This window comes from Cucurbita pepo, chromosome LG19, assembly GCF_002806865.2.
Source record: "Cucurbita pepo subsp. pepo cultivar mu-cu-16 chromosome LG19, ASM280686v2, whole genome shotgun sequence".
NCBI lineage: Eukaryota > Viridiplantae > Streptophyta > Magnoliopsida > Cucurbitales > Cucurbitaceae > Cucurbita > Cucurbita pepo.
Window position 1 is genome coordinate 969,495 of NC_036656.1, and position 24,221 is coordinate 993,715.

General features: G+C 36.6%; 2 protein-coding genes across 3 annotated transcripts; one reads left to right on the forward strand and one right to left on the reverse strand.

The window, feature by feature from the left end:
* Nucleotides 1–4,600: 4,600 nt before the first annotated feature.
* On the forward strand, nt 4,601–17,061 carry LOC111781147 (TBCC domain-containing protein 1-like). Of its 2 annotated transcripts, none has more exons than XM_023661594.1 (9): nt 4,601–5,171; nt 6,343–6,483; nt 7,447–7,818; nt 8,810–8,914; nt 9,888–10,028; nt 10,113–10,316; nt 11,109–11,201; nt 11,317–11,428; nt 16,535–17,061. In XM_023661594.1, the coding sequence occupies exons 1-9, from the start codon at nt 4,674–4,676 to the stop codon at nt 16,576–16,578; spliced, it is 1,710 nt and encodes a 569-aa protein (XP_023517362.1). In that variant the 5' UTR covers nt 4,601–4,673; the 3' UTR covers nt 16,579–17,061. The 2 variants fall into 2 exon arrangements, with proteins under 2 accessions (XP_023517362.1, XP_023517364.1); XM_023661596.1 differs by lacking the exon at nt 16,535–17,061 and adding an exon at nt 11,516–11,771.
* Nucleotides 17,062–18,209: 1,148 nt separating this feature from the next.
* LOC111781148 (zinc finger CCCH domain-containing protein 31-like) lies at nt 18,210–23,397 on the reverse strand. The gene is made up of 3 exons (XM_023661597.1): nt 23,109–23,397; nt 20,170–20,227; nt 18,210–19,175 (listed from the first exon to the last, which is right to left on the reverse strand). Exons 1-3 carry the CDS (start codon nt 23,176–23,178, stop codon nt 18,419–18,421), a joined length of 885 nt encoding a protein of 294 aa, XP_023517365.1. The 5' UTR covers nt 23,179–23,397; the 3' UTR covers nt 18,210–18,418.
* Between the last annotated feature and the right edge of the window lie 824 nt (nt 23,398–24,221).

Consider the following 24,221-nt stretch of genomic DNA (forward strand, 5'->3'; position numbering starts at 1 on the left):
TGGTAAAAACATTGAACTTGGTAAAATGAACTATAACTAACATTGAACTTGGTAAAAGGAACAAATATTGTCAGAGGTCTATCCAATGCTAGATGCAGAGGTGCATAATAGATCGATATGAACATCATGAGTTCTAATAAAACCTGTTGTTGTTGATACTTCTCGGTTCCTTCTTCCATAACCCGAGCTCGAAGGAAGAGACAACGACCGAATTGATTATCTTCGTGTAAGGATAATAGATTACCTAGTATAAAAGATTTTAAAATTCAAACCTCCCTTTTTCTAGGCAAAGACCAAAAGCAAATAAAATAGAGTATTCATCACATCCCTATGGAAAGATAACATCAACGGTGCATATAAACACCCTGTGGGAGATTAACAAGAAAATCGATAAGATATTCCTTGAGATATTACTACAGATGAAAACAATATCGAGAGCACTGATTCAAAATTATCTTAATAAAATTATCGTAATTCATCCCGCTTCAGAAATTGCCAAAACATTTATTCATCACAAATCTTATATCATAGGGACATTTTAGTAGTTTCACATTAGGCAATCAGGTTGAAGTCTAGGGGCTACAGATTCAAGTCAGATTGAACCACAAGGTGTGTGCTCGTTACCACCAATTTCAACATGTGGCATCACCACAGTCGAACATGTTCCTCTATTGATCGTCCAATATGTGTCTTCCACTTTCAGTTCCTTTTTATTTTCTTGGAAGGATTTTCGTATCTTTCTCTATGTAGAATGAACTTGATTTCTTCACCGAACTTGTTTTAATCTATCTTCACTATTGTGAGTCTAATATCCAATTTTATAATAAATTTTACATTATAATTATGAATTTAATATAAAAATTAAATAATATTGTAAATAAAAACAATAAATCAATGGAATTTTATTGGTTCGTTGATCAAAGAAACCAACAATATTAAAGAAACGTTTTATAATAAAAAAAAATAAATACATTACAAAAATGAAAGAGAATTTTAAAAATTCCTTTCACAAGAATTATTTAAATAAATTATAACGATGTTCTAAACCAAATCGATCACTATGCTGAGCTCTTCCTTCCCTTTCCATCTCATCAGGTTAGATGGATGTTAAACTTCTCTGCAAAATAAGCACAACAAAAATTAACATTAATACACAAAGTGTAAAATTTTTGAGAAAAATTATTTTACCGTTCTCTTAAGAGNGAGAAAAATTATTTTACCGTTTTCTTAAGAGACAAAAAAAAGATATACCTGAAACTTCCTTTTTGCCGCAATCTGTCTCACACTTTGGTTTGCATGATTCACTGGTCTCGCCTTTGGCCACACATTCCTTCTCGCAGGTTGCAGCACACGACTTAAATTTTGCCTCCACGCCGCTCAAGTCACCGAAGAACGACTTGAATCTGGCCTCCATTTCAGCTGGGCTATCAGCAGTGGAGAATTGCAATGCGGATACCAACACAACGCACGTTAGAAGCACTGCCGTCATCTTCTTCGCCATTTTTTAAAATATTTTTTTACCTTAAAAGAAAAATTCCTCCCCTTTTTGTTCCTTTCTTGGTTTCTTAATGTGTGGATGATTGTTTGAATAAAGAGAAAGCCTCTTTATAGGAATGTTATTCGTTAAATTTAGAAAATTGGGGTATTATATTCCCACAAGAACTTGTCTTTGTTTGACTATGAACACATCACGATAATAGGATGAATTATAACACCCCATATTTTGATACAAGTTTTTTTTTTTTCTTCGATTTTATTTAGAGTTTTCAAGGTTGAATTTCAAGATGAAATAGAAGAAGAAAAAATGCTCACAAAAATCAATCTCGAGAGAGCGGAAGAAAAGTATAACATAAAATAGAGAAAATTTGAAAATAGGTCGATCAAAGACGATCGAGGGGTAAAATGGTCATTTGACCCATTTTTCGACCCATTTTTCCTAATTAGATGTCGGCTAGTTCCACAATCAGTATTATGTTCTGAATTGTTAGTATGTTGTTCTTGAAATTATTTCGCTCAAGTTTTATGAAGAAAACCAGAGTTGATTCGGATTGAAAATCAACTTTTCGTTATGTGTCAAGAATGGTAAAATTTACAATTTTGGATTATATTTAGACTTGCTTATTTCTTCGTGTGTGTGATGAATGAAATTCCCACAACTTTGATGAAGGAACCGAGTTGATTTGAGTTATGTAAAGAAAGTTACAAAAAAAAAAAAAAAAAAACCAAAGAAAATGGTCATTGTAGGAACGCTACCGGCTACTGTGATGCCACATGTTGAAAAGAGAATGGAGTAGCATGTCCCGCATCTAATGACCACAAGCATCTTGCAGTTCCACTCGACCTGAATCCGTTTCCGACTCGTCAACCCATACATGACCTTGTTTAAAGCTCACAACTCGATTTGTCTACCTGACTCGACCCGTGACCCACGTCTCGCTTGGCATGCCACGTGCTGCAACAAGAGTAATCAAAAGAATTTCATGCTTGTGATGGATCAATCACAATCCATTGGAGCGGAATGTGCGAATCAAAGGCTGGCATGTGTCACAATGTCGACACGCATATCCTTCCCTTAGGCACGTCTATACTCGTGTGTGGCTGCGCGTGTTGGACTTCTTCCTTGTGTTGATCCCTGCTTGCCTATTTTTTGCTCCGATTTCAATGCTAACCATTTTATGACTTGAATTAGTACCAACTATGAAATTTAAAAAACTTTGGAGCCTCCAACATGTGGAAAAGCTAGTTTGGGAAGACACATCATTTAAATAAGTAACCACGTGGACTTTAGGCAACCTAGATGGCTTAACATGGACGTTCGACTCCAAGGTACTCTACTCTAACTCCGTGAGTCTTTCTTAATCTGGAAGCACCTGTATCTAGACCTTTTGACCACTGCTCACGATCCTAAAGTTCTCAGTCTACTAGAGGCGTTCTCACCTAGGTCATCGTCTAGCCAACCCAACTCTGACGTCCTAGCTCTAGTTCAATGCATATAAACACATTCTACAAGGTGAACAGACAATCAATCATCCAGAGATAACACATACAACATACAAGCTCAACCGAGAGATAACACCCATCAATTGCACGATGCATAGATCACAATATATCATCCTCCATTCTAGCACAATAGAAAGCATATAAAACAACATGCGTCTCAAAATCTCGACCTCGAGACATTTTGGTAGTTATCCACATCATACATAACTTACTCGACTAAATTACCCTACTTGAGTTATCATGCATAATCCTTTCCTAGCTCGACAAAAAACATAAAATCCAGCATGCAACTCAAAATCTCATTTTAGGGGCATTTTAGTAATTTTTCTTAACATTCAGAACATACTTAAAGGAATGCTTGCATGTTAGCACGTCCCAGCCATCCCTACAAGTATCCCTACAAGTATTATTTGAAAAAAGTTCGAGTGGTTACTTACATAAATGACATGTGCCTTGTAACTTTTCCATGTGCTAGGAGCTCCAAAGTTTCTTAAAATTCTCAGGCAAGGAGTGAAAAACTAACAAATAGAGGTCCAACGAGTCAAAAAGTGACACTCACGTGTCTAGAGGGCTTCCCACTCGAGTATAGACGTGCCTATAGGAGAGATACTTGTGCTCTCTGTTTGACACATGACACATTCTCGTTGGCACGACCAGAACCAGGTCGGGTCGTCTAAAAGTGAGTTGCGATTCGAGAAGAGGCGAGTCATGGATTGTGGATCGCGGATTGGGTCACCCTTTACAGGAGCAATGTGTGTCCTTGCTAGGCACCGACGCTCGTCTACTCTCCTTGCACGATACATGTCTCGCTGTTTGCCTGACATGTGTCCTCCTTTTATTGCATGCACAAGCATTTCTTTAGATTTCGATTAGATTTTTAATTTCCTTTTATTTTATATGGATTTTCGTAACTTTTCCTAACCTAACTTGAATCAACATAAAATTTGTTCTCACCTTGGTAGAATTACTCAATAGTCAACTTCGAAGTTTAGTTAATGCCAAACTTCACTTTTTTTTATTCAAGTCGGTGAAATTATCCTCGTTGGCATACCGCCCAGTGTCAGGCTTTGGATACTATTTGTAATAGTCTAAGTCCACCGTTAACAAATATTGTCCGTTTTGGCTCATTACATATCGTTGTCAGCCTCACAGTTTTAAAACGCGTCTGTACGGGAAACGATTCCACACCCTTATAAGGAATGCTTTGTTCCTCTCTCTACCCGATGTGGGATCTCAGAATCTACCCCTTGGGAGCCTAGTATCTTCGTCGGCACACCGCCGAGTGTTTGGCTTTAATACCATTTGTAACAGCCCAAGCCCACCACTAGCAGATAGTGTCTGCTTTGCCCCGTTACGTATCGTCGTTAGTCTCACAGTTTTAAAACGCATCTACTCGGAAAAGGTTTCCACATACTTATAAGAAATGTTTCGTTCCCCTCTTCAACCAACATGGAATCTCACGTCCCATTTTGACTTTATTTGGATTAAGTTTTTTTTTAGATTATTGTAGNTGACTAAATTTATAATTTAATAAATCCACGTGTGCAGAAAGTATAGATCCATCCACAGGCAATTCCAACCCCTCTTCTGGCGGGTTTATTCATCTCTCACAGGATCTGCCATTTCCACAAACCTCTGTGCGCTTCACTCTCTCTCTCTCTCTGTCCATCGCCATGGCCGAACCCACTGACCAACCTCCCTCTCCTTCTTCTTCCTCCGCCACAATGCCACCAAATGATCCAATCTCTCTGATCCGTCCCCGCCGCGAGCCCTTCGAATATGGCCTCCTCCCCATTCCCAAGCTCGTCTTCTCCGACCCCGTCCAAACCCTAATCCCGCTCAAGGACAAGCTCCTCCTCCACTCATCCCCTTCCCACCGTATCAACTCCGCTGCCATTTCCGAATCGCTGCAGATCTCCCTTGACCATGCTCGCCTTGTCCTCGACACCATCGCTTCCGTTCTCCACTCCCCCTCCGACCCCCTCCTCAATGCTTCCCCTGATGAGATTGACTCTGTTGGCGTTGATGTTCATGATCTCATCCTCTTCTTGTATATTCATTCCTACAAGAGGCTGCTCCCGAGATCGCATAAGGATGCTGCTGCTGTTGCCGATGTCTGGCCTTCTACTTCTGCTTTTGATGGCTACTTGTCTGCCCTTTCGCCCTTGCAGGTCGATTTTTCTTTTTTCTTGGATTTTTTTTTCTTTCTACGTTTTTTCACATCTGCTNCAATTATGCTGCTCTCGGGTTTTGGTGTTTATGTGGATCTTGGGGTGAAGTGGCTTGTTTTGGTTTGCTCGTTGGTGTGTTTTTCTTGGGGTTGCTGATTGTTGAATGGGTGTTGATGAATTCGTTGGTGAGTTTCAATTGTTTATTCAATATGAGGATTTGTTCTTTCGTTTTTTGTAGTTTCTGCATTTGTATTGCCGAGTTTTGTGAATGAGGGTAACTANTGCTTTGCCCCGTTACGTATCGTCGTTAGTCTCACAGTTTTAAAACGCATCTACTCGGAAAAGGTTTCCACATACTTATAAGAAATGTTTCGTTCCCCTCTTCAACCAACATGGAATCTCACGTCCCATTTTGACTTTATTTGGATTAAGTTTTTTTTTAGATTATTGTAGAATTATTAAATAAATAGACAAAAAAAAAAAAAAAAAAAAAAANACTAATTCCATATAATGCGAAACTAAATTGTTATGTGGTGAGAATTAAGAGCTTCAGTTTAGTGGATGAACATTCTATTTTATAATCTCGGAGTACGTAGGACTGTCAATTATGAATTACCTGGTTTGTTTGATGCTCAGTAACAATGATTTGGGAAATAACAGATAAGAATTGTTTTCTTACTGGACCTCATTTTTTCAGTCGGCTTAGGTCTCATGTTTAACTAGTTGGCTGGACAAAGAATTCATCGCTTGCTTTCAACCATTGATGGTCCATCAAGTAGACCTTGTTTTGGCTTTCATGATCCATGGGCTTTAATTTTTCGACAATGACACTGATGTTTTCTTGTGATTAATGTTTCTCTGGACAGGGCTCTGTTAGTATCATTTGTTTGTCTTAGTTCTGCAGAGTTTTTCTTGTTGACATTAGTACTTCTGCATTGTAGAAATATTGCTTCCTCTCTCTTTCTATGCATACGAGCAGGTGTTTAGATATGGAAGTAACAGAGGAAGTTGATTGTTCACTTTTATATGCTTTACCATTCAGGTTCATCGTACCTGCACGTTGTTGTGAATTATCTCTTTATTTCTGTATGGCAGTAATGTTTACATCAATCACTTTATTATCAGCTTACTGCTGAAGTTAGCTCAAATTTCTTCTTCCATCACACTGCAGCTTGTGCGCAGCAATAGCCGTCGGCTCATGCCATCGCAGGCTGATGAAGAGGCTCACCAATTATCATATTTACAAAAGCACATTAGCAACATTCTCTCTCTATTGGCAGAGACTGTGGAGGGGGAAGGCGAGGAACTTTTGGTTAGTAATTTTTGCCTACTACTCTATTTAGCTTTTATCTACTTCTTCTTTCAATGTTTTTCCTTTGTTGTTCTTTAAAAGGAGAAATCAACTATGATGAAGCAGGAGAAATTAGAAAAATAAATACTGGTGTTTGATAATGAAAAATTCATTGTAACGCTTCGCATGCAATGTAGTTTACTGTATGTCTTGGTTTTCATCCAATTTCCTCTAATGAGCACAGAACTGTATTGTAATATGTAAGCTGTCTCTAAATTGAAGGAGTATGGTAATCTAATTGTTTCACAATGCAGTTTTTTTTTTTTTTACTGCTATGGCATTATGATAAAAAAATATAATCTTTTGTTCCCTCTGCAGACATGCATGTAATATGCCGCTCTTTCTTGAGTGGCCTCATCAATACAGTAACTTGGTCTTAGCTCACGCACTTGTGAGCCGGAAAGACTGCTGTAATTTTTAGTTGGGTTATCCTAGGATTTCTCAATTCTCAGCAAAATTCTGAAGTGTATACTTTGGGGGAAATACGGTGTTGAAACTATGCTGAAGCTTAACTATATCAAGTATTAATTGGATTTTTGGTTGTACTGTGACTATCAATATTTTTGTACTTGTCCTCCTGTGTATTATTTGCAGTTTGCTTCCTTATAGGTTCTAAGGTACTTTAGAGCTGATTCCAACTGATTTAGACGATGATATATACACTAGAATTCATACCAAATAAGCTTCACTATTTGCAGGCTTGTCCAGTTGTGATGCATTCTTGTTTACTAGTCGTTTTCTCACTACTAATCTTAGAAGATCTGTACCGTGGTGAAGATTTCTTTTTTTTTTTTTTTTTTTTTTTTTTTTTTNCTGTTCATTATGGTTGGTTTGACTTGAAAATAATCTACCATAATGAACTTCTGCTTTTATTTACAAGATTCAGAATATCTTGTTCTTTGCTAACTGCATGCAATGTCATAGGTTTTATCTGTGGACAGATTTGAGCACCTTGGATTTTTGGTTCAATTTGGTGATAAGGGTTCTGATGGAATTCAACTGAGCCAACATGCTCCATTTTTTGCTAACTCAGATCCTGATATGCCTGCCGCTCCTGTGCCAGCAGCTCAAGTGTTGGACTGGATTCTGCAGAACATTGCTTCTGCCTTGGAACAAATTTCTGAGAGAGCTTCTCTTAAAGAAAATGGACCATCTGACCCAGATATTGCTATGGCTGATGCATCCACGAGTTCAGTCAATAAGACTAGCTTCACCAGGGGTCCTAGTTATATTGAGGGAATTTCTAAGTCCTCGCTTGTGAAGCAAGCATCTGATCTCAAAGGTTCTTCTGTGAAGGTTTGTCATCATTTTGTTGCTACTGTATAGTAATAATCTGCTGTGATTCTAAATAGAAGCTTAGTTTCTGCATTGCAAGGTTATCATTTTATTTTTCTTAAGTATTGATCCTGAATCTGTTGTGTCTTTTGCTTTTGAGCGTATGGATTATGATTTGTTCAACAAGTGAATTCAGAATCTGGCCAAAATTTGCCCAATTTACATTTAATTGAAATCAAGGTATTTATGATGTTGGAAATGATTGAAGCAAAATTTATTTCTGACCCTAACCTCATGGAGGCAATGAAAGATAGAGTAGAAGGAAAAGATCTTGAAGTTGGTCATGTTAATATTTTGTTTTTACCTAGGAGTTGTCTCCGGATTTGATATCAGTTGTAAGTTTTAGCTATATGTTAAGTGCTTTTTCTTTCATCTATTTCTTTATGGTCATAAAAAATCCAACTACCATGGGGTTATCCCAATGGTCAATTAGAGTCATGAGAATAATAAATGGCTTAAAGGGTATGAGTTTAAACCAAAGTGGTCACTTATGATTTAATATGCTATGAGCTTTTTTTAGTAACGCAATATGGTGGGGTCGATGTTTTTCTTGTGAGAATAGTCAAATTGTGCGCAAGGGGGCCTGGACACCCTCAAATATATATATAAAACATCAAACACCCTTGGGGTTTCTTCACAAGTTCTTGTGACTAATTTGTAGCTTACCTGAATGAGCTAGTCTCTATCTTTGTTGTTTTGAAGTAATATGCCAATCATCTTTATTTGTTTTACACATGATTGAGAATGATTGTTTGACATCATTTGGTCCTGCCTATTTGAGTATGAAGTTCAGTTTGATCCAATAGAGTTGTGCATCTTCTTATCTGTCAAGTGCTTTGTGAAATTGGACATTATTTCTTAAGTTTGATTCAATAGAGTTATGCTTCTTCTTAATTGTTGAGTGCTTTGTGAAATTGGACATTATGTTTTAATATTTTATTTGTGGCTGCAGGTGCTTAACTGTCACGAATCTGTCATTTACATATTAGCACCTCTGAGATATGCCACAATATACGGGTGTTCTGATACTACCATTGTTCTTGGAGCGGTTGGAAAGGTAATAATTAATAATAATAATTGCATTTTGCTAATGGCTGCTGTTTGTTGATTGTGTATGCAATATTTTAGGTGGAGAGCTATACATTGTTTTCATTAATGGAACAGGAACCAAATATATTTTGTTGGTTTGAATTTGCTTATGTTCTTGGTGAGTAGTGTGCGTATGACATTTAGCTTCTATTTAGGGTGAATTTGACCTAACTTCTGTGCAAAGAAGGGAACTTACTTTTTCTCTACAATGGTATGATATTGTTCACTTTGTGCGTAAGCCCTCGTCATTTTGTTTTTGGTTTCACTCAAAAGGTCTAATTATATTCACTTATATTCCATGAATCTCTCATTTCTCTAGTTAATGTGAGGTTTTATTTGCGCTCTTTACAATCCTCCCTTTGATCAAAGTACCACTTGAGTGTCCTCTTGAGTAGTCAGTCATCTGTTTACTTTTATCTTGTAACAAGAGCTTTATCTTATCAAGGCCAATGCCACATCCAGATAGAGCACAACCATGGATTTCATTATGGGATATACTTTGGTGTTGATCACTATTGAACTCTTGATCTTGTTCGACTAACAAAGATATACCCCTCTATCAGTTAACCAAACTTGATAAGGCTACTTTTCATCTTTCTATCATCAAGGAAACCTTTAGTTGATATTAATCATAAAGGACATAATGATGCACACTTGGAAGAGTAATTAAAAGATTAAGGAATGTGGATGGGATATTTTATGAGAGGATCGGGATTTGAAGTGTTCAAAATAGTATTATCCATCATTCTTATGTTATCTTTTGGTTCACTTTTCCATGACGGGATCTTTCGGCACTATTTTTATTGTTCATCTCCATGAACCACGACAAAAAAATCCAACCTTGTGTTGTAGTTTACACTATTTATTTCATTTATTAATAAAATTGTTTCCCTTATATTAAAAAAACCCAGTCTCTTAAACATGTTATGTTTCTTTTTCAGGCTGTAAGAGTGGAACATTGTGAGCGAGTTCATTTAGTTACAGTTTCGAAAAGAGTCTGCATTGCAAACTGTCGAGAGTGTTTGTTCTTTTTGGGGGTAAATCAACGACCGCTGATAGTTGGTGATAATCATAAGTTGCAGGCGAGTTGTTATTTAATCTTGTTCATTAGAAATTAGGATTGCCTTATATTTTCATTAAATTGGAAATTTGAAATCCCATTGCAGGTGGCACCGTATAATACATTTTACCCTCAATTGGGAGACCACATGAGTGAAGTTGGCCTTGAAGCAGCTTTGAACAGATGGGATGAACCACTTGCCCTTGGAGTGGTAGATCCACATGATTCATTATCTCATCCTGCAGGTGTCTCTGATGTACAAACTGAGTCTGCTACGTGTCTGGATCCTGATCAGTTCACAAATTTTTTGGTAGGCTTTTCTGCAAGTATTTTTTTTTAATTTTTTATGCAATCGTTTATTGGAATTGTCTTATATATATATATATATATATATATATATATATATATATATAAAGAACCAAACTTACATTAAAAAAGAAATGGAAAGAAAATACATGAGCATCCATAAAAAACCAAATCCACAAAAAGGACCGTACTAAAGAAAGGGATTCCAATCATGTAAAATATGACCTACAAAATAATTGTAAAACAACTTCATCAACGGTATCTAAAGAGAAGAGACTAGACAACACTAGTGTTCCTCTCATCCTCTAAAAGTACTGTATATCAATGGATTGGATATAATTAAGTGATGGCTCTTTTATGGATATTTTGGTATGAAAGAAACATGGCATGCTTCATTGAAGTGGCTCGTCTTTAGGATTTTTAGGATCAATTTTTGGTGCTCTCTTCATCATGTTGACTTTTGTAATTTATTGTTTGATGCAAATATATACCAATTGGGAGTCCTTTTTGTTGTCCCCTTGGCTGACTGTGGATATCTCATCTCCTTTTTTGTATTTCCTCTTTCTTTTGATTAATTAAATCATGTGTTTCCTATCATTAAAAAACAGCCAGAATACAAAGATTTTGTTTTCACCTTATGACGCAGCCACTAGAGTTAGTAAGTTAAGATTCAAATTTGTATTGCCTAGTTTACGGGTTTTAATTTCATTTCTGGCACGTGGATTTCTGCACTCTTTTGTATGGATGGAAAAGATTGTTTACATTTTGTTTTGTGGTGCTCTATCATCTATTGCAGATTCCGAACTGGGTTTCTGGTGAATTTCTTGGATCTACTCACTGCAATCCATTCCCATTACCAGAAGCCTATTCTGCATCTCTCGAGAGGAATGTATGTCCCAACAAATCTTGTTGATTAGGTTTAAGCTTGCGTTGGCATGTGCATGTTTGTTGGTTTCATTTACCTCATGTAATGGACTGATTATATGTTTTTTTTTTACTCTCAGCAAAAGACTTTGGAAGAAGTAAATCAAATACTGAGAGAAACCCCACTTGAAGAGAACCGCAAACGAGAATTGTCATCTGCACTTCATGTATACTTCAAAGACTGGCTATATGGTAACGATCTTCTCTTTTCTTTGCACGTACTCTATCAATACATCAAAGACGTGATTGATAATGGTCCATTTGACTTCTTTTTTACAGCAAAGAATGACTACTGATCAATGCCTAAGTTGGCTTGAATGTTCATAGACATAAAATGATGAATAGCCTGTTTCAGGGAGTGTTTTTGTAGGACAGACACATCCAGACACATATTCGACACGTAGTCAGTTGTTTACTACTTTTTAAATTTTGGACATGTTGGACACGTGAAGGATACATGAAACTTTAAAAACATACAAAACTAAAAACCCTAACTATTTTTCAGCTTCTGCATTTCACGAAGAAGCAAGAACCACTACACCACCACCCTCGTTTTGTTCATGCTCACCCACTGCAATTTTTTTTTTTTTTTTTTTTTTATGNAGTTGGTGATAATCATAAGTTGCAGGCGAGTTGTTATTTAATCTTGTTCATTAGAAATTAGGATTGCCTTATATTTTCATTAAATTGGAAATTTGAAATCCCATTGCAGGTGGCACCGTATAATACATTTTACCCTCAATTGGGAGACCACATGAGTGAAGTTGGCCTTGAAGCAGCTTTGAACAGATGGGATGAACCACTTGCCCTTGGAGTGGTAGATCCACATGATTCATTATCTCATCCTGCAGGTGTCTCTGATGTACAAACTGAGTCTGCTACGTGTCTGGATCCTGATCAGTTCACAAATTTTTTGGTAGGCTTTTCTGCAAGTATTTTTTTTTAATTTTTTATGCAATCGTTTATTGGAATTGTCTTATATATATATATATATATATATATATATATATATATATATAAAGAACCAAACTTACATTAAAAAAGAAATGGAAAGAAAATACATGAGCATCCATAAAAAACCAAATCCACAAAAAGGACCGTACTAAAGAAAGGGATTCCAATCATGTAAAATATGACCTACAAAATAATTGTAAAACAACTTCATCAACGGTATCTAAAGAGAAGAGACTAGACAACACTAGTGTTCCTCTCATCCTCTAAAAGTACTGTATATCAATGGATTGGATATAATTAAGTGATGGCTCTTTTATGGATATTTTGGTATGAAAGAAACATGGCATGCTTCATTGAAGTGGCTCGTCTTTAGGATTTTTAGGATCAATTTTTGGTGCTCTCTTCATCATGTTGACTTTTGTAATTTATTGTTTGATGCAAATATATACCAATTGGGAGTCCTTTTTGTTGTCCCCTTGGCTGACTGTGGATATCTCATCTCCTTTTTTGTATTTCCTCTTTCTTTTGATTAATTAAATCATGTGTTTCCTATCATTAAAAAACAGCCAGAATACAAAGATTTTGTTTTCACCTTATGACGCAGCCACTAGAGTTAGTAAGTTAAGATTCAAATTTGTATTGCCTAGTTTACGGGTTTTAATTTCATTTCTGGCACGTGGATTTCTGCACTCTTTTGTATGGATGGAAAAGATTGTTTACATTTTGTTTTGTGGTGCTCTATCATCTATTGCAGATTCCGAACTGGGTTTCTGGTGAATTTCTTGGATCTACTCACTGCAATCCATTCCCATTACCAGAAGCCTATTCTGCATCTCTCGAGAGGAATGTATGTCCCAACAAATCTTGTTGATTAGGTTTAAGCTTGCGTTGGCATGTGCATGTTTGTTGGTTTCATTTACCTCATGTAATGGACTGATTATATGTTTTTTTTTTACTCTCAGCAAAAGACTTTGGAAGAAGTAAATCAAATACTGAGAGAAACCCCACTTGAAGAGAACCGCAAACGAGAATTGTCATCTGCACTTCATGTATACTTCAAAGACTGGCTATATGGTAACGATCTTCTCTTTTCTTTGCACGTACTCTATCAATACATCAAAGACGTGATTGATAATGGTCCATTTGACTTCTTTTTTACAGCAAAGAATGACTACTGATCAATGCCTAAGTTGGCTTGAATGTTCATAGACATAAAATGATGAATAGCCTGTTTCAGGGAGTGTTTTTGTAGGACAGACACATCCAGACACATATTCGACACGTAGTCAGTTGTTTACTACTTTTTAAATTTTGGACATGTTGGACACGTGAAGGATACATGAAACTTTAAAAACATACAAAACTAAAAACCCTAACTATTTTTCAGCTTCTGCATTTCACGAAGAAGCAAGAACCACTACACCACCACCCTCGTTTTGTTCATGCTCACCCACTGCAATTTTTTTTTTTTTTTTTTTTTTATGTTTTTTTAGTGGATTTACCTTTTTGTATTTTTTATTTTGAGTTCACATATTTCATAAAAGCAAAAATGTATCTCGAACGTGTGAAAGGTGTTGGGAATGTTACATAGCGCTGGCCTTTGAAGGATTTACCCACACACCCTCCTTCGAAACGATGTCTCAAATATTCAATTGACCTTTGCCCAATTAATGATAGTAATTGAAAACTAGTCTGGAATAGTCACAAATCATCCAATGATGAACCATTCCAAATCTCCAGTTTCCAACCTTGTCTTTCACCAACTAGGCTAGAAAAATACCGTTGTCTAGATTGAACAATTTAATTGACCAACATTTCTCTATATGGATCCTGAATCTCATTCTTCCAATCTAGGGGGGATACCCCTACGGTTGGGACATTCACATGCATTGATCCTTCTTTGGCATGTTACCCGTAATGACTTTGCTCCTTGTGGTCCTCTAGAATCAGTAATATCTTCATTTCTTTGATGGTCCGTGGTGCCATGTACAAAAGCGTAGTTTCCATTTCCCTTTTAGTTGGAACTCAGTATCAAACAGATCTTATCGAATCCAAGGTTTCTTGTATAGCTTAGCTTACTAGCACTACAGACGTTTATCGAATCCAAGGTTCTTTTGTATAGATTTAGATATGAATCAGGCTTCTCTCCTTAACCTGTAATGTGTTTTGCATGTTTTTTAGTTCAACATGATGTTTAAATGGCTTATTTTGGTTGCAGCTTCAGGAAACATCCGTCAGCTTTACTGCTTGCAAGGTNCCACAAAAAGGACCGTACTAAAGAAAGGGATTCCAATCATGTAAAATATGACCTACAAAATAATTGTAAAACAACTTCATCAACGGTATCTAAAGAGAAGAGACTAGACAACACTAGTGTTCCTCTCATCCTCTAAAAGTACTGTATATCAATGGATTGGATATAATTAAGTGATGGCTCTTTTATGGATATTTTGGTATGAAAGAAACATGGCATGCTTCATTGAAGTGGCTCGTCTTTAGGATTTTTAGGATCAATTTTTGGTGCTCTCTTCATCATGTTGACTTTTGTAATTTATTGTTTGATGCAAATATATACCAATTGGGAGTCCTTTTTGTTGTCCCCTTGGCTGACTGTGGATATCTCATCTCCTTTTTTGTATTTCCTCTTTCTTTTGATTAATTAAATCATGTGTTTCCTATCATTAAAAAACAGCCAGAATACAAAGATTTTGTTTTCACCTTATGACGCAGCCACTAGAGTTAGTAAGTTAAGATTCAAATTTGTATTGCCTAGTTTACGGGTTTTAATTTCATTTCTGGCACGTGGATTTCTGCACTCTTTTGTATGGATGGAAAAGATTGTTTACATTTTGTTTTGTGGTGCTCTATCATCTATTGCAGATTCCGAACTGGGTTTCTGGTGAATTTCTTGGATCTACTCACTGCAATCCATTCCCATTACCAGAAGCCTATTCTGCATCTCTCGAGAGGAATGTATGTCCCAACAAATCTTGTTGATTAGGTTTAAGCTTGCGTTGGCATGTGCATGTTTGTTGGTTTCATTTACCTCATGTAATGGACTGATTATATGTTTTTTTTTTACTCTCAGCAAAAGACTTTGGAAGAAGTAAATCAAATACTGAGAGAAACCCCACTTGAAGAGAACCGCAAACGAGAATTGTCATCTGCACTTCATGTATACTTCAAAGACTGGCTATATGGTAACGATCTTCTCTTTTCTTTGCACGTACTCTATCAATACATCAAAGACGTGATTGATAATGGTCCATTTGACTTCTTTTTTACAGCAAAGAATGACTACTGATCAATGCCTAAGTTGGCTTGAATGTTCATAGACATAAAATGATGAATAGCCTGTTTCAGGGAGTGTTTTTGTAGGACAGACACATCCAGACACATATTCGACACGTAGTCAGTTGTTTACTACTTTTTAAATTTTGGACATGTTGGACACGTGAAGGATACATGAAACTTTAAAAACATACAAAACTAAAAACCCTAACTATTTTTCAGCTTCTGCATTTCACGAAGAAGCAAGAACCACTACACCACCACCCTCGTTTTGTTCATGCTCACCCACTGCAATTTTTTTTTTTTTTTTTTTTTTATGTTTTTTTAGTGGATTTACCTTTTTGTATTTTTTATTTTGAGTTCACATATTTCATAAAAGCAAAAATGTATCTCGAACGTGTGAAAGGTGTTGGGAATGTTACATAGCGCTGGCCTTTGAAGGATTTACCCACACACCCTCCTTCGAAACGATGTCTCAAATATTCAATTGACCTTTGCCCAATTAATGATAGTAATTGAAAACTAGTCTGGAATAGTCACAAATCATCCAATGATGAACCATTCCAAATCTCCAGTTTCCAACCTTGTCTTTCACCAACTAGGCTAGAAAAATACCGTTGTCTAGATTGAACAATTTAATTGACCAACATTTCTCTATATGGATCCTGAATCTCATTCTTCCAATCTAGGGGGGATACCCCTACGGTTGGGACATTCACATGCATTGATCCTTCTTTGGCATGTTACCCGTAATGACTTTGCTCCTTGTGGTCCTCTAGAATCAGTAATATCTTCATTTCTTTGATGGTCCGTGGTGCCATGTACAAAAGCGTAGTTTCCATTTCCCTTTTAGTTGGAACTCAGTATCAAACAGATCTTATCGAATCCAAGGTTTCTTGTATAGCTTAGCTTACTAGCACTACAGACGTTTATCGAATCCAAGGTTCTTTTGTATAGATTTAGATATGAATCAGGCTTCTCTCCTTAACCTGTAATGTGTTTTGCATGTTTTTTAGTTCAACATGATGTTTAAATGGCTTATTTTGGTTGCAGCTTCAGGAAACATCCGTCAGCTTTACTGCTTGCAAGGTGAATGATTAATTAAGACCAAAAGAGGTGGTGGGTCTTACAGTCAAATATGACGGTAAAGCAGGAAAACCTTTTTTTTTTCTTGTTTCTTAATTCAATTGTCAACTAGTAGTTTTCGCCAATTCCTTTTTGGAACTCTACTTGCTACGAGTAGCTGAGAGGTAACCCTCTGCACGTTGCGGTAGAATCAGAAAAGAAAAACAAAAAAAAAAGAGTATTAGTAATCTCAATTGTAATTCTTGTGGCGGAAAAGAAACGAATAATGTCTCTGTATTATTTTTATTTATCCCATGCTTCCATGCTTCCTTCAGGGCCTTGTGAATTCCACCTTTCCCTTGATTTTTAAAGCTAACAGCTGAGTTTTGTTTTGTGGAATCATTGAGTCCTCCTTCCATGGTCAGTTTTTCCCCCTCTCAAAATCCAATGAAATTTTGAGCTGTAATGTAGGTTTTGATGAAACCAAAAGTTTAATGTAGAAAGCATTTAGCTAATCTCAAATGTAAGGTAGTGTTTGTTCTCTCTTTCTAATGCCTTAGTTTAATTCTTAATAAAATTAGATTTGTTACTAATATTTCTTGTCTGAGAATGCATCATTCCCTTAATCATGCATTAAATGATTCATTCAACCAAGTATTTAGGCATTCCAGCAGTAAGTTTACTTGTCTAGATGAACTCAAGTCATCAGTTTCGATTGCCTAAGTTCAACCTTAACAAAGTCTAATTTCACCTGTAGTAACCTTCAAAGTACTCGGAAATCAAAGTTTTTCTCTTTTCTCATTTATAATATTAAGGGTAAGTGTGCAAGATTTTAAGGGGATTGGGTGAACCAAGAGAAAAAGTACAATACTACTGAAGACACTAAGAAATTAAGATTTTGAATACTAAGCGACAAGATGCTTATGAAAGATTTATGCATATGAAGAAATATTTATGCATATGAAGAAAGGAGTGATTGTACTTATGAAAGATTTATGCATACGAAGAAATGATTGGCTCATGAAAGATTTATGCATGTGAAGAAATAATTGGCTCATGAAAGATTTATGCATGTGAAGAAATGATTGGCTCATAAAAGATTTATGCATGTGAAGAAATGATTGAAAGATTTATGCATGTAAAGAAATGATTGACTCATGAAAGATTTATGCATGTGAAGAAATGATTGACTCGTGAAAGATTTATGCATGTAAAGAAATGATTGACTCAGGGATCGCGACAAGATGCTTATGAAAGATTTATGCATGTGAAGAAATGATTGACTCAGGGATCAGAGCGCAAACCTTTTAAGAATTTTTCTTAGTTGTGCTTCACGACTTAACAAAGCAGTTTTAGAACAAGAATTCGAGATAACAGTTTTAGAACAAGAATTCGAGATAATGACCTCCCGATTAACTGTGAGTGCAATATGGTCTTAAGACAGGTGTCAATGGGTTTGGGTGACTAGAATTCAACATTCTATCATGAGAGTGTTAAGGCTACGACTCTCCATAAATAGTCTTTTATAGTCGGATATGGCACGAGAGGATATATATATTTTAAGAGAGTTATGAGGAAATGTTTTGAGTTTCGAATACAATCTAAATATTTAATGGCCAACATAAGCAAAACACTAACCTAATCAGATAATGCAAACATTCAATGGCCATTGAAAATGGGTAAGAATCATAAAAATTAATAACTTAATTATCTTCAGTTATCTTCTAATCAAGGAATAACAAGAGATGCTCATAAAGCTACAACATAAAGAACAAGAACCCTACCCGACTTCAATATCGCACTCGTGTCGATCACATGCTTTGAAACAAAAACTTTCTTTTAATTTAAAACTACACAAAATCAGGCACATGATCATACTCCAGACTTGCGTAACTCGGCCGCCCCGTGTGCAAAATGGCATCTCTCACCAAAAGTACAAGAACCTTTTGCAAAATTATCACACATCTTTGTTTTATAGTTGCTACCTGAAGGAGCGGGACCTCCTCCCATCGCGCCGGGGGCTTTGCCGGGTCCTGCCATTGATACCGTAATAATAAGCTCTCTCACCATTGCACTTGCTTCGTTAATTTGCTCAAAAGTACCCTCCAGTTCTATGTTTCTGAGATTTGTGTCTGATTCGTGGTCCCTGATGGAGAGTTTGGCACCCGTTTGGCGACAAATCTGTTTCGAGTTGATCCCACCCTTGCCGATGATTGCTCCTGCAAGGGAGGCATCTATACTGATTTTCGCTGTAGCTGAAGCACCAAAGCTTGCAGCAGGACCTGGTTGTGGCAGGTCCATTCGGCCACCCATTCGACCAACCATATGTCCTCCCATAGCACGGGGATTATCGTGAGATGGAGGCCTCCCAAGTTCCCACTCTCCATGAGCAAAGTTGCATTTATCGCCAAACTTGCAGCCTTCGGCAGTGTTGAATTTGTTGCACATGCGAGTTTTGACTTGGGACGGAGCAGAGGACCCGCCATTGGTGACCGAAGGCGGGGCAGCCATATTTCTGGACGGTTGAGAACCAACAGGTGGGAGATTCATCATTTGAGCCACAACATTATAACCACCAGGAACGTGATGCAAGAAATGGCAGCTTTCACCAAAAGGACACCCAGCAGTACTGAAATCCAGGAAGATAAACACACCTATAAGATCATCCAAACCAAGACACAAAACACGAGCAAAACACAAGCAAAACAAGAACAAATACAGTCCTTCCTCGGAAAATCATAAATCTAAACACAGACTATTCTGTAGACAGTACATACAGCATACAAAACAAAGAAGGAAACTATAAAAACAGCAGCCCCACAAGAACGAACTTGCAAATATATCAATCCCCTCCCCAATCAATCTCCCCCTCCAAGCCATGCACCAAGATATACTCATACGATGACTAATGATCATACAAACAGTAACAAAACATGAAAACAATAAAAGACAATTTCTATTTTCTCCCCTTTTCTATTCTGTTGAAAAGTTACCCTGCCAAACAAGTGAACTAACCCATCAAAGAATTCAAACCTTTAGGCACTTAAAATATCGTCATGAACAATTAGAAAATAATTTTACTGAGACAAGATAAAATTGTGGTTGATCACCTTTTTAGAAGTATAAAGATGCATGGTTACAATAATTTATAGAGGCGAAACGAAGGATTGAAGGAAATGAATTGCAACAAACAAATACCAAGACAAGAAATTGAGATCTACGTGATCCATAGAATGACTCAACATCAATAGGATACAACGTAGCCAAATTGAACTCAGATCATAAAATGGATCAAACTAACTAAGTTTTAACCAATGAGAATGAGATTGTTTTTCACGTGCAGTGCAAAATAACAGAGAGAGAGACTCTGAGTTCGGTAGCAATTGAGCAAAGTTTAAATTTCTAAACTTCTAAACTCATAAATATGTTCAGTTTTTAAATCAATTATTTACTTCGTTGAAGGCTTAGAGTAATGATTTATACCTGTATTCCCAGTTTTCAGAAGCGCAATTACTCGGCTTTATTTTGTAATTCACGATCAATTAAATTCTTACAGAAGGTTTAAATCATTAGGAGAGATAATATGCAGTTCAAATATTTATTTAGGTAGGTAAGATATGAACCTGAAAAACTTGGTGCATGGCTTCGATTTGCTCCCTACAGTTGATAAGGGCTCCAGTTCTGTTGCAAAACATTAATTATTCTTTCTCAGTTACAAATTGTTAAGATTTTTTACTCTAATACTTTAATATATCTTCACACTAGAATTATTTAGGCAACTAAAATATTACTAAATAGTTTGTAGCTTTCTGTTACTGTAGAGTAACTTCTTAATATATGAATTTGGTAACTTCAAGAGTTTCTCGTTGAATCGTGATGAAATCTCAAGACCCAAAAAAGTAATTTAAAAATAGAACCCTTACTAGAACCGAATCTCATCAATGGAAGGATAATATTTTAGCCTCCAAGCCTTCATTATAGCCTTGATTACTGACCTAAGGATACAATAAACCTATTGCCAGAACAATTTTAACTTTTCTTTTGATCTAATGTGTACCTTGCACATAGATATATTAATATAAATAAATAATTGTTTCCATCACTCACTGCTTAAAGAAAGAAAAACTCAAGATATTGAGGAGTTGTTATTTAAGTCATAATTCTTCAAACAGATATTCAGTTCATATTCCAAAGAAGTGTATACCACTCAAATATGCCGGAAGGCTGAGGAGCTAGTCACCAAATGACAAAGTAACTAACGATCGACCTTGATGAATGGCAACAGGTATTTCTAAGTTACAACAAGCCCAGAGCTTTAAAAACTACGTGTTATTTCATAATAAATGGCTTGAATGTTGAACTCAAGAATAAAGGATAAAATAACGTATCACTGAACTTAAAAGCCCAAAATAGAGAATATGAATTTCAGCAGAACATAAAATAAAACTACAGGAGTTAAATTGATTGGACATTTTTTATAACGCTTTCAAATTCACAATTAATGGAGAAATTGGATTCAAGGCTACATTAGCAATTCTAAATTCTAGTCCAAGGAGGAGAATAGTTGCATCAAGAGGTGTTTGGCAAGGGTTTCCCTTTCTAATTCTTTGTTTATCATCAACATTCTCAACAAACTACTGGATAATTCAGTGAAGGTCAATTATGAGGTATTAAAAGTGGAGAGAGATCAAACCGCTGATAGAAACTTACAATTACGTTAATGTCATTACCATTTCTTGCCCAAAAAGGGGAAATCTAAACAAAATAGTTGCCATTACTGAGAAAGATTAGTTAGTTTTGGACCTAAATGTTGTTAACGTGAGATCCCACATTGGTTGGAGAGGGAAATGAAACATTCTTTACAAGGATGTGGAAATCTCTCTCTAGCAGACGCGTTTTAAAGCCTTGAGGGGAAGCCTGGAAGGGAAAACCCAAAGAGGACAATATCTACTGGCAGTGGGTTTGGGCTGTTACAAATGGTATCATAGCCAGACACCTGGCGGTGTGCTAGCAAGGACGCTGGCCCCAAAAGGGGTGGATTGTGAGATCCCACATCGGTTGGAGAGGGGAACAAATCATTCTTTATAAGGGTGTGGAAACCTGTCCCTAGCAGACGCATTTTAAAACCTTGAGAGAAAAGTCCAAAGAGGACAATATCTGCTAGGGGTGGATTTATGCTATTACAATTAACCACATCAGCATAGCTTAAATTAGAAGTGATGGAGAACCACAGCATGGTCAAGCTACTCAACTTTAGGCTGTGCAGCTAAATCTCGACATAGTTACTTGTCCTTACCCCTTCACGAGTATCTAAAGCAAAGAATTCTAAAACAATGTTTTTGAGAGAGTTGAAGGTTATAAACTAAAAAGGCTGTGAATAGTCCAAAAGGGTTCAGTTAACTTCAGTATAATTAGTTCCCATCAAGATGTCAGCTAGATGGCCAAATTCCTTGAGTTGAACTCAGACTTGAAAACTTCCATGGGGGTACAATCAGAGGTACTAATCCTCCAAAGCACAAAACGAAAGATAAACTGACATTCTTCCGGAATTCAGGAACATTTAAAAAAGACAAAGAGAGAGTGATCTAATATTAAATGGCTTCATTGGTTGCTTGATTCCCATTGAAGAACATGCATTGTAGAACTACCTAATCGCCAGAAAAGATGAGCATAAAAAGATTAATTTTGGAACAATTGAGAATAGTTTCTTCCAGTTACCCAAATTAAAGTTTTCCCTTGGGGGCATGTCTCACATAGTTCCAGCAATACTTCATTAATTCCATTTGGTTTCTTTTTCGTGAACTTCTGTAGCTTTAGACTAAGGATATTGTTTTCGATTTTTTTTATAAAAGAAAAGGATTGTTCGTTTAATATGCACAAGATGAAACAGAAAAGAGGATGGCTGATGATCATCCCAAGCCCGTTCAGGAGATCAAGAAAAGGGCTCTACAGTTAGCCATAATAATACAATTCAATACTGAACCCTACGGACACTTTGCAAGGATGACAACGGAAACCAAGCCCCTCACATGGTCCCAACTCACACCACCAACAGCCACCGTTCTACAGGCCCTCCAATTACCCCTTTCCAATTTCACTTGAATTCAGATCTAACCATCTTCAAAGAGCAGATTGCAGTTATTAAAAGAGTATTCCAGCCATCAGATCAGGGGGCTCGAACACATGGTCACTAACTCTTCTGAATCAACTCAAAAATCCAAAGAAAAACAACAAAGACAGCAAAAGCGACATTTCTAGCTTCAGAAAAGAAACGAATTAAATCAGGAAAGTGAAATTCCTTCCACTCCCTCTACATTGAATAAAATAAACCACTGACTAAGCACATAATTTTCCCTTCAATTCCTCCCTCTCATAAGCAACCAGACGAAGATTCAAACTAGTTGTACAAAGGAAAGAGGCAGAGCATCGAACACCCACTTCAAAAAACAGAACAATAACCCGGAAAAAAGAGAGAAAAAAAAAAAAAAAAAAAAAAAAAAAAAAAAAAAAAAAAAAAAAAAAAAAAAANAAAAAAAAAAAAAAAAAAAAAAAAAAAACGAACCTTGCTTATGCTTCTTGAAGGTGCCATTAGAATTGAAGGCAGACTCAGGCCTCCGCTTACGCATGTCCATTGAAGAGAAACAGAGATCGAGATCCAGAAATTAAATCGAAAAATAAAGCAACGAAGTGGAACAGCAGTTGCAGTAATTAGAGAGAGAAGCGTGAAATGGAGAAAAGAAATTGAAAAGGGAAAAAGGTAAAGTAGAAGAAGAAGAAGAAGAAGAAGAAGAACTGAAAACCCTAACCCTAGAAGCCAAGGGTTACACTTCTGGTGGTGAAGGAATATTTGGTGTTTGTCCTAAAAAACAATAACCCTAATTTTTTTTTTTTTCTTTTCTTTTAATGCCGTTAAAATTATCAAAAGATGTTTCAGTTCATGCCACCTGATAAAAATCGAGCTCTCATTGTTATAAATTTTAGGTGGATCGTAATTTCAATAATGCATCTTAAAATTAGCTAGAGCAGCGAGTGTCGTAGCGAAACTGATGGCAAAAGAGGGGAAATCGGCCATATTAAAATTAACTACTAGGGAGGTCCGTTTGATACCCAAAAATTGCTCAGCAACAGTCGAACAAGTGGGGAATGCTGGAGTAAACTAGAAAAGTTTGGGTAGAGCCGGATCTAAATGTTGGCTAGGTAAGCGTCCTGTAGTAAGAGGAGTAGTTATGAACCCTGTAGGACCATCTCCATGGACGTGGTGAAGGGAGGTAAGCGTCCTGTAATGTCAAGAGTTTCGTTTTGAGACTATATAAAGTCATGTATGTTGTATTTGTAAAAGAGACTTGAAAAATACAGTAAAAAAAGCATTTATGGTTTCTTCTAGTTAATTGCTAAGTTTCTTTGCAATTCTATGTAGTTTGGATTGCATGTCTAGAATCATTCGAGCTTGACATGATCCATCTTGGTTGTGGAATCGAGAGGTCCTTCTGCCCTTTGTCCTGATCTGTTGTCGGGAAAAGGGACCTATCGTCATTCTCAAGTCACCTACCCCTCTATGATGAAAGGAGGATCGCTTCATATTCGCCTGGAGTTCGCTCCCGGAAATAAGGGGGACCCTCGATCCAGAATCTAGAAATAACCCTACTGGCAAATTTGAAAATAAATTACTGACCCT

Coding starts and splice junctions, on each gene's coding strand:
- LOC111781147 (XM_023661594.1), top strand. CDS start 4,674: ATGGCCGAACCCACTGACCAACCTCCCTCTCCTTCTTCTTCCTCCGCC. Junction 5,172..6,342: donor CTGCCCTTTCGCCCTTGCAG/GTCGATTTTTCT, acceptor ATCACACTGCAG/CTTGTGCGCAGCAATAGCCG. Junction 6,484..7,446: donor GGGAAGGCGAGGAACTTTTG/GTTAGTAATTTT, acceptor GCAATGTCATAG/GTTTTATCTGTGGACAGATT.
- LOC111781148 (XM_023661597.1), bottom strand. CDS start 23,178: ATGGACATGCGTAAGCGGAGGCCTGAGTCTGCCTTCAATTCTAATGGC. Junction 20,228..23,108: donor CTTCAAGAAGCATAAGCAAG/GTTCGTTTTTTT, acceptor GTTTTGCAACAG/AACTGGAGCCCTTATCAACT. Junction 19,176..20,169: donor CCATGCACCAAGTTTTTCAG/GTTCATATCTTA, acceptor CCTGGATTTCAG/TACTGCTGGGTGTCCTTTTG.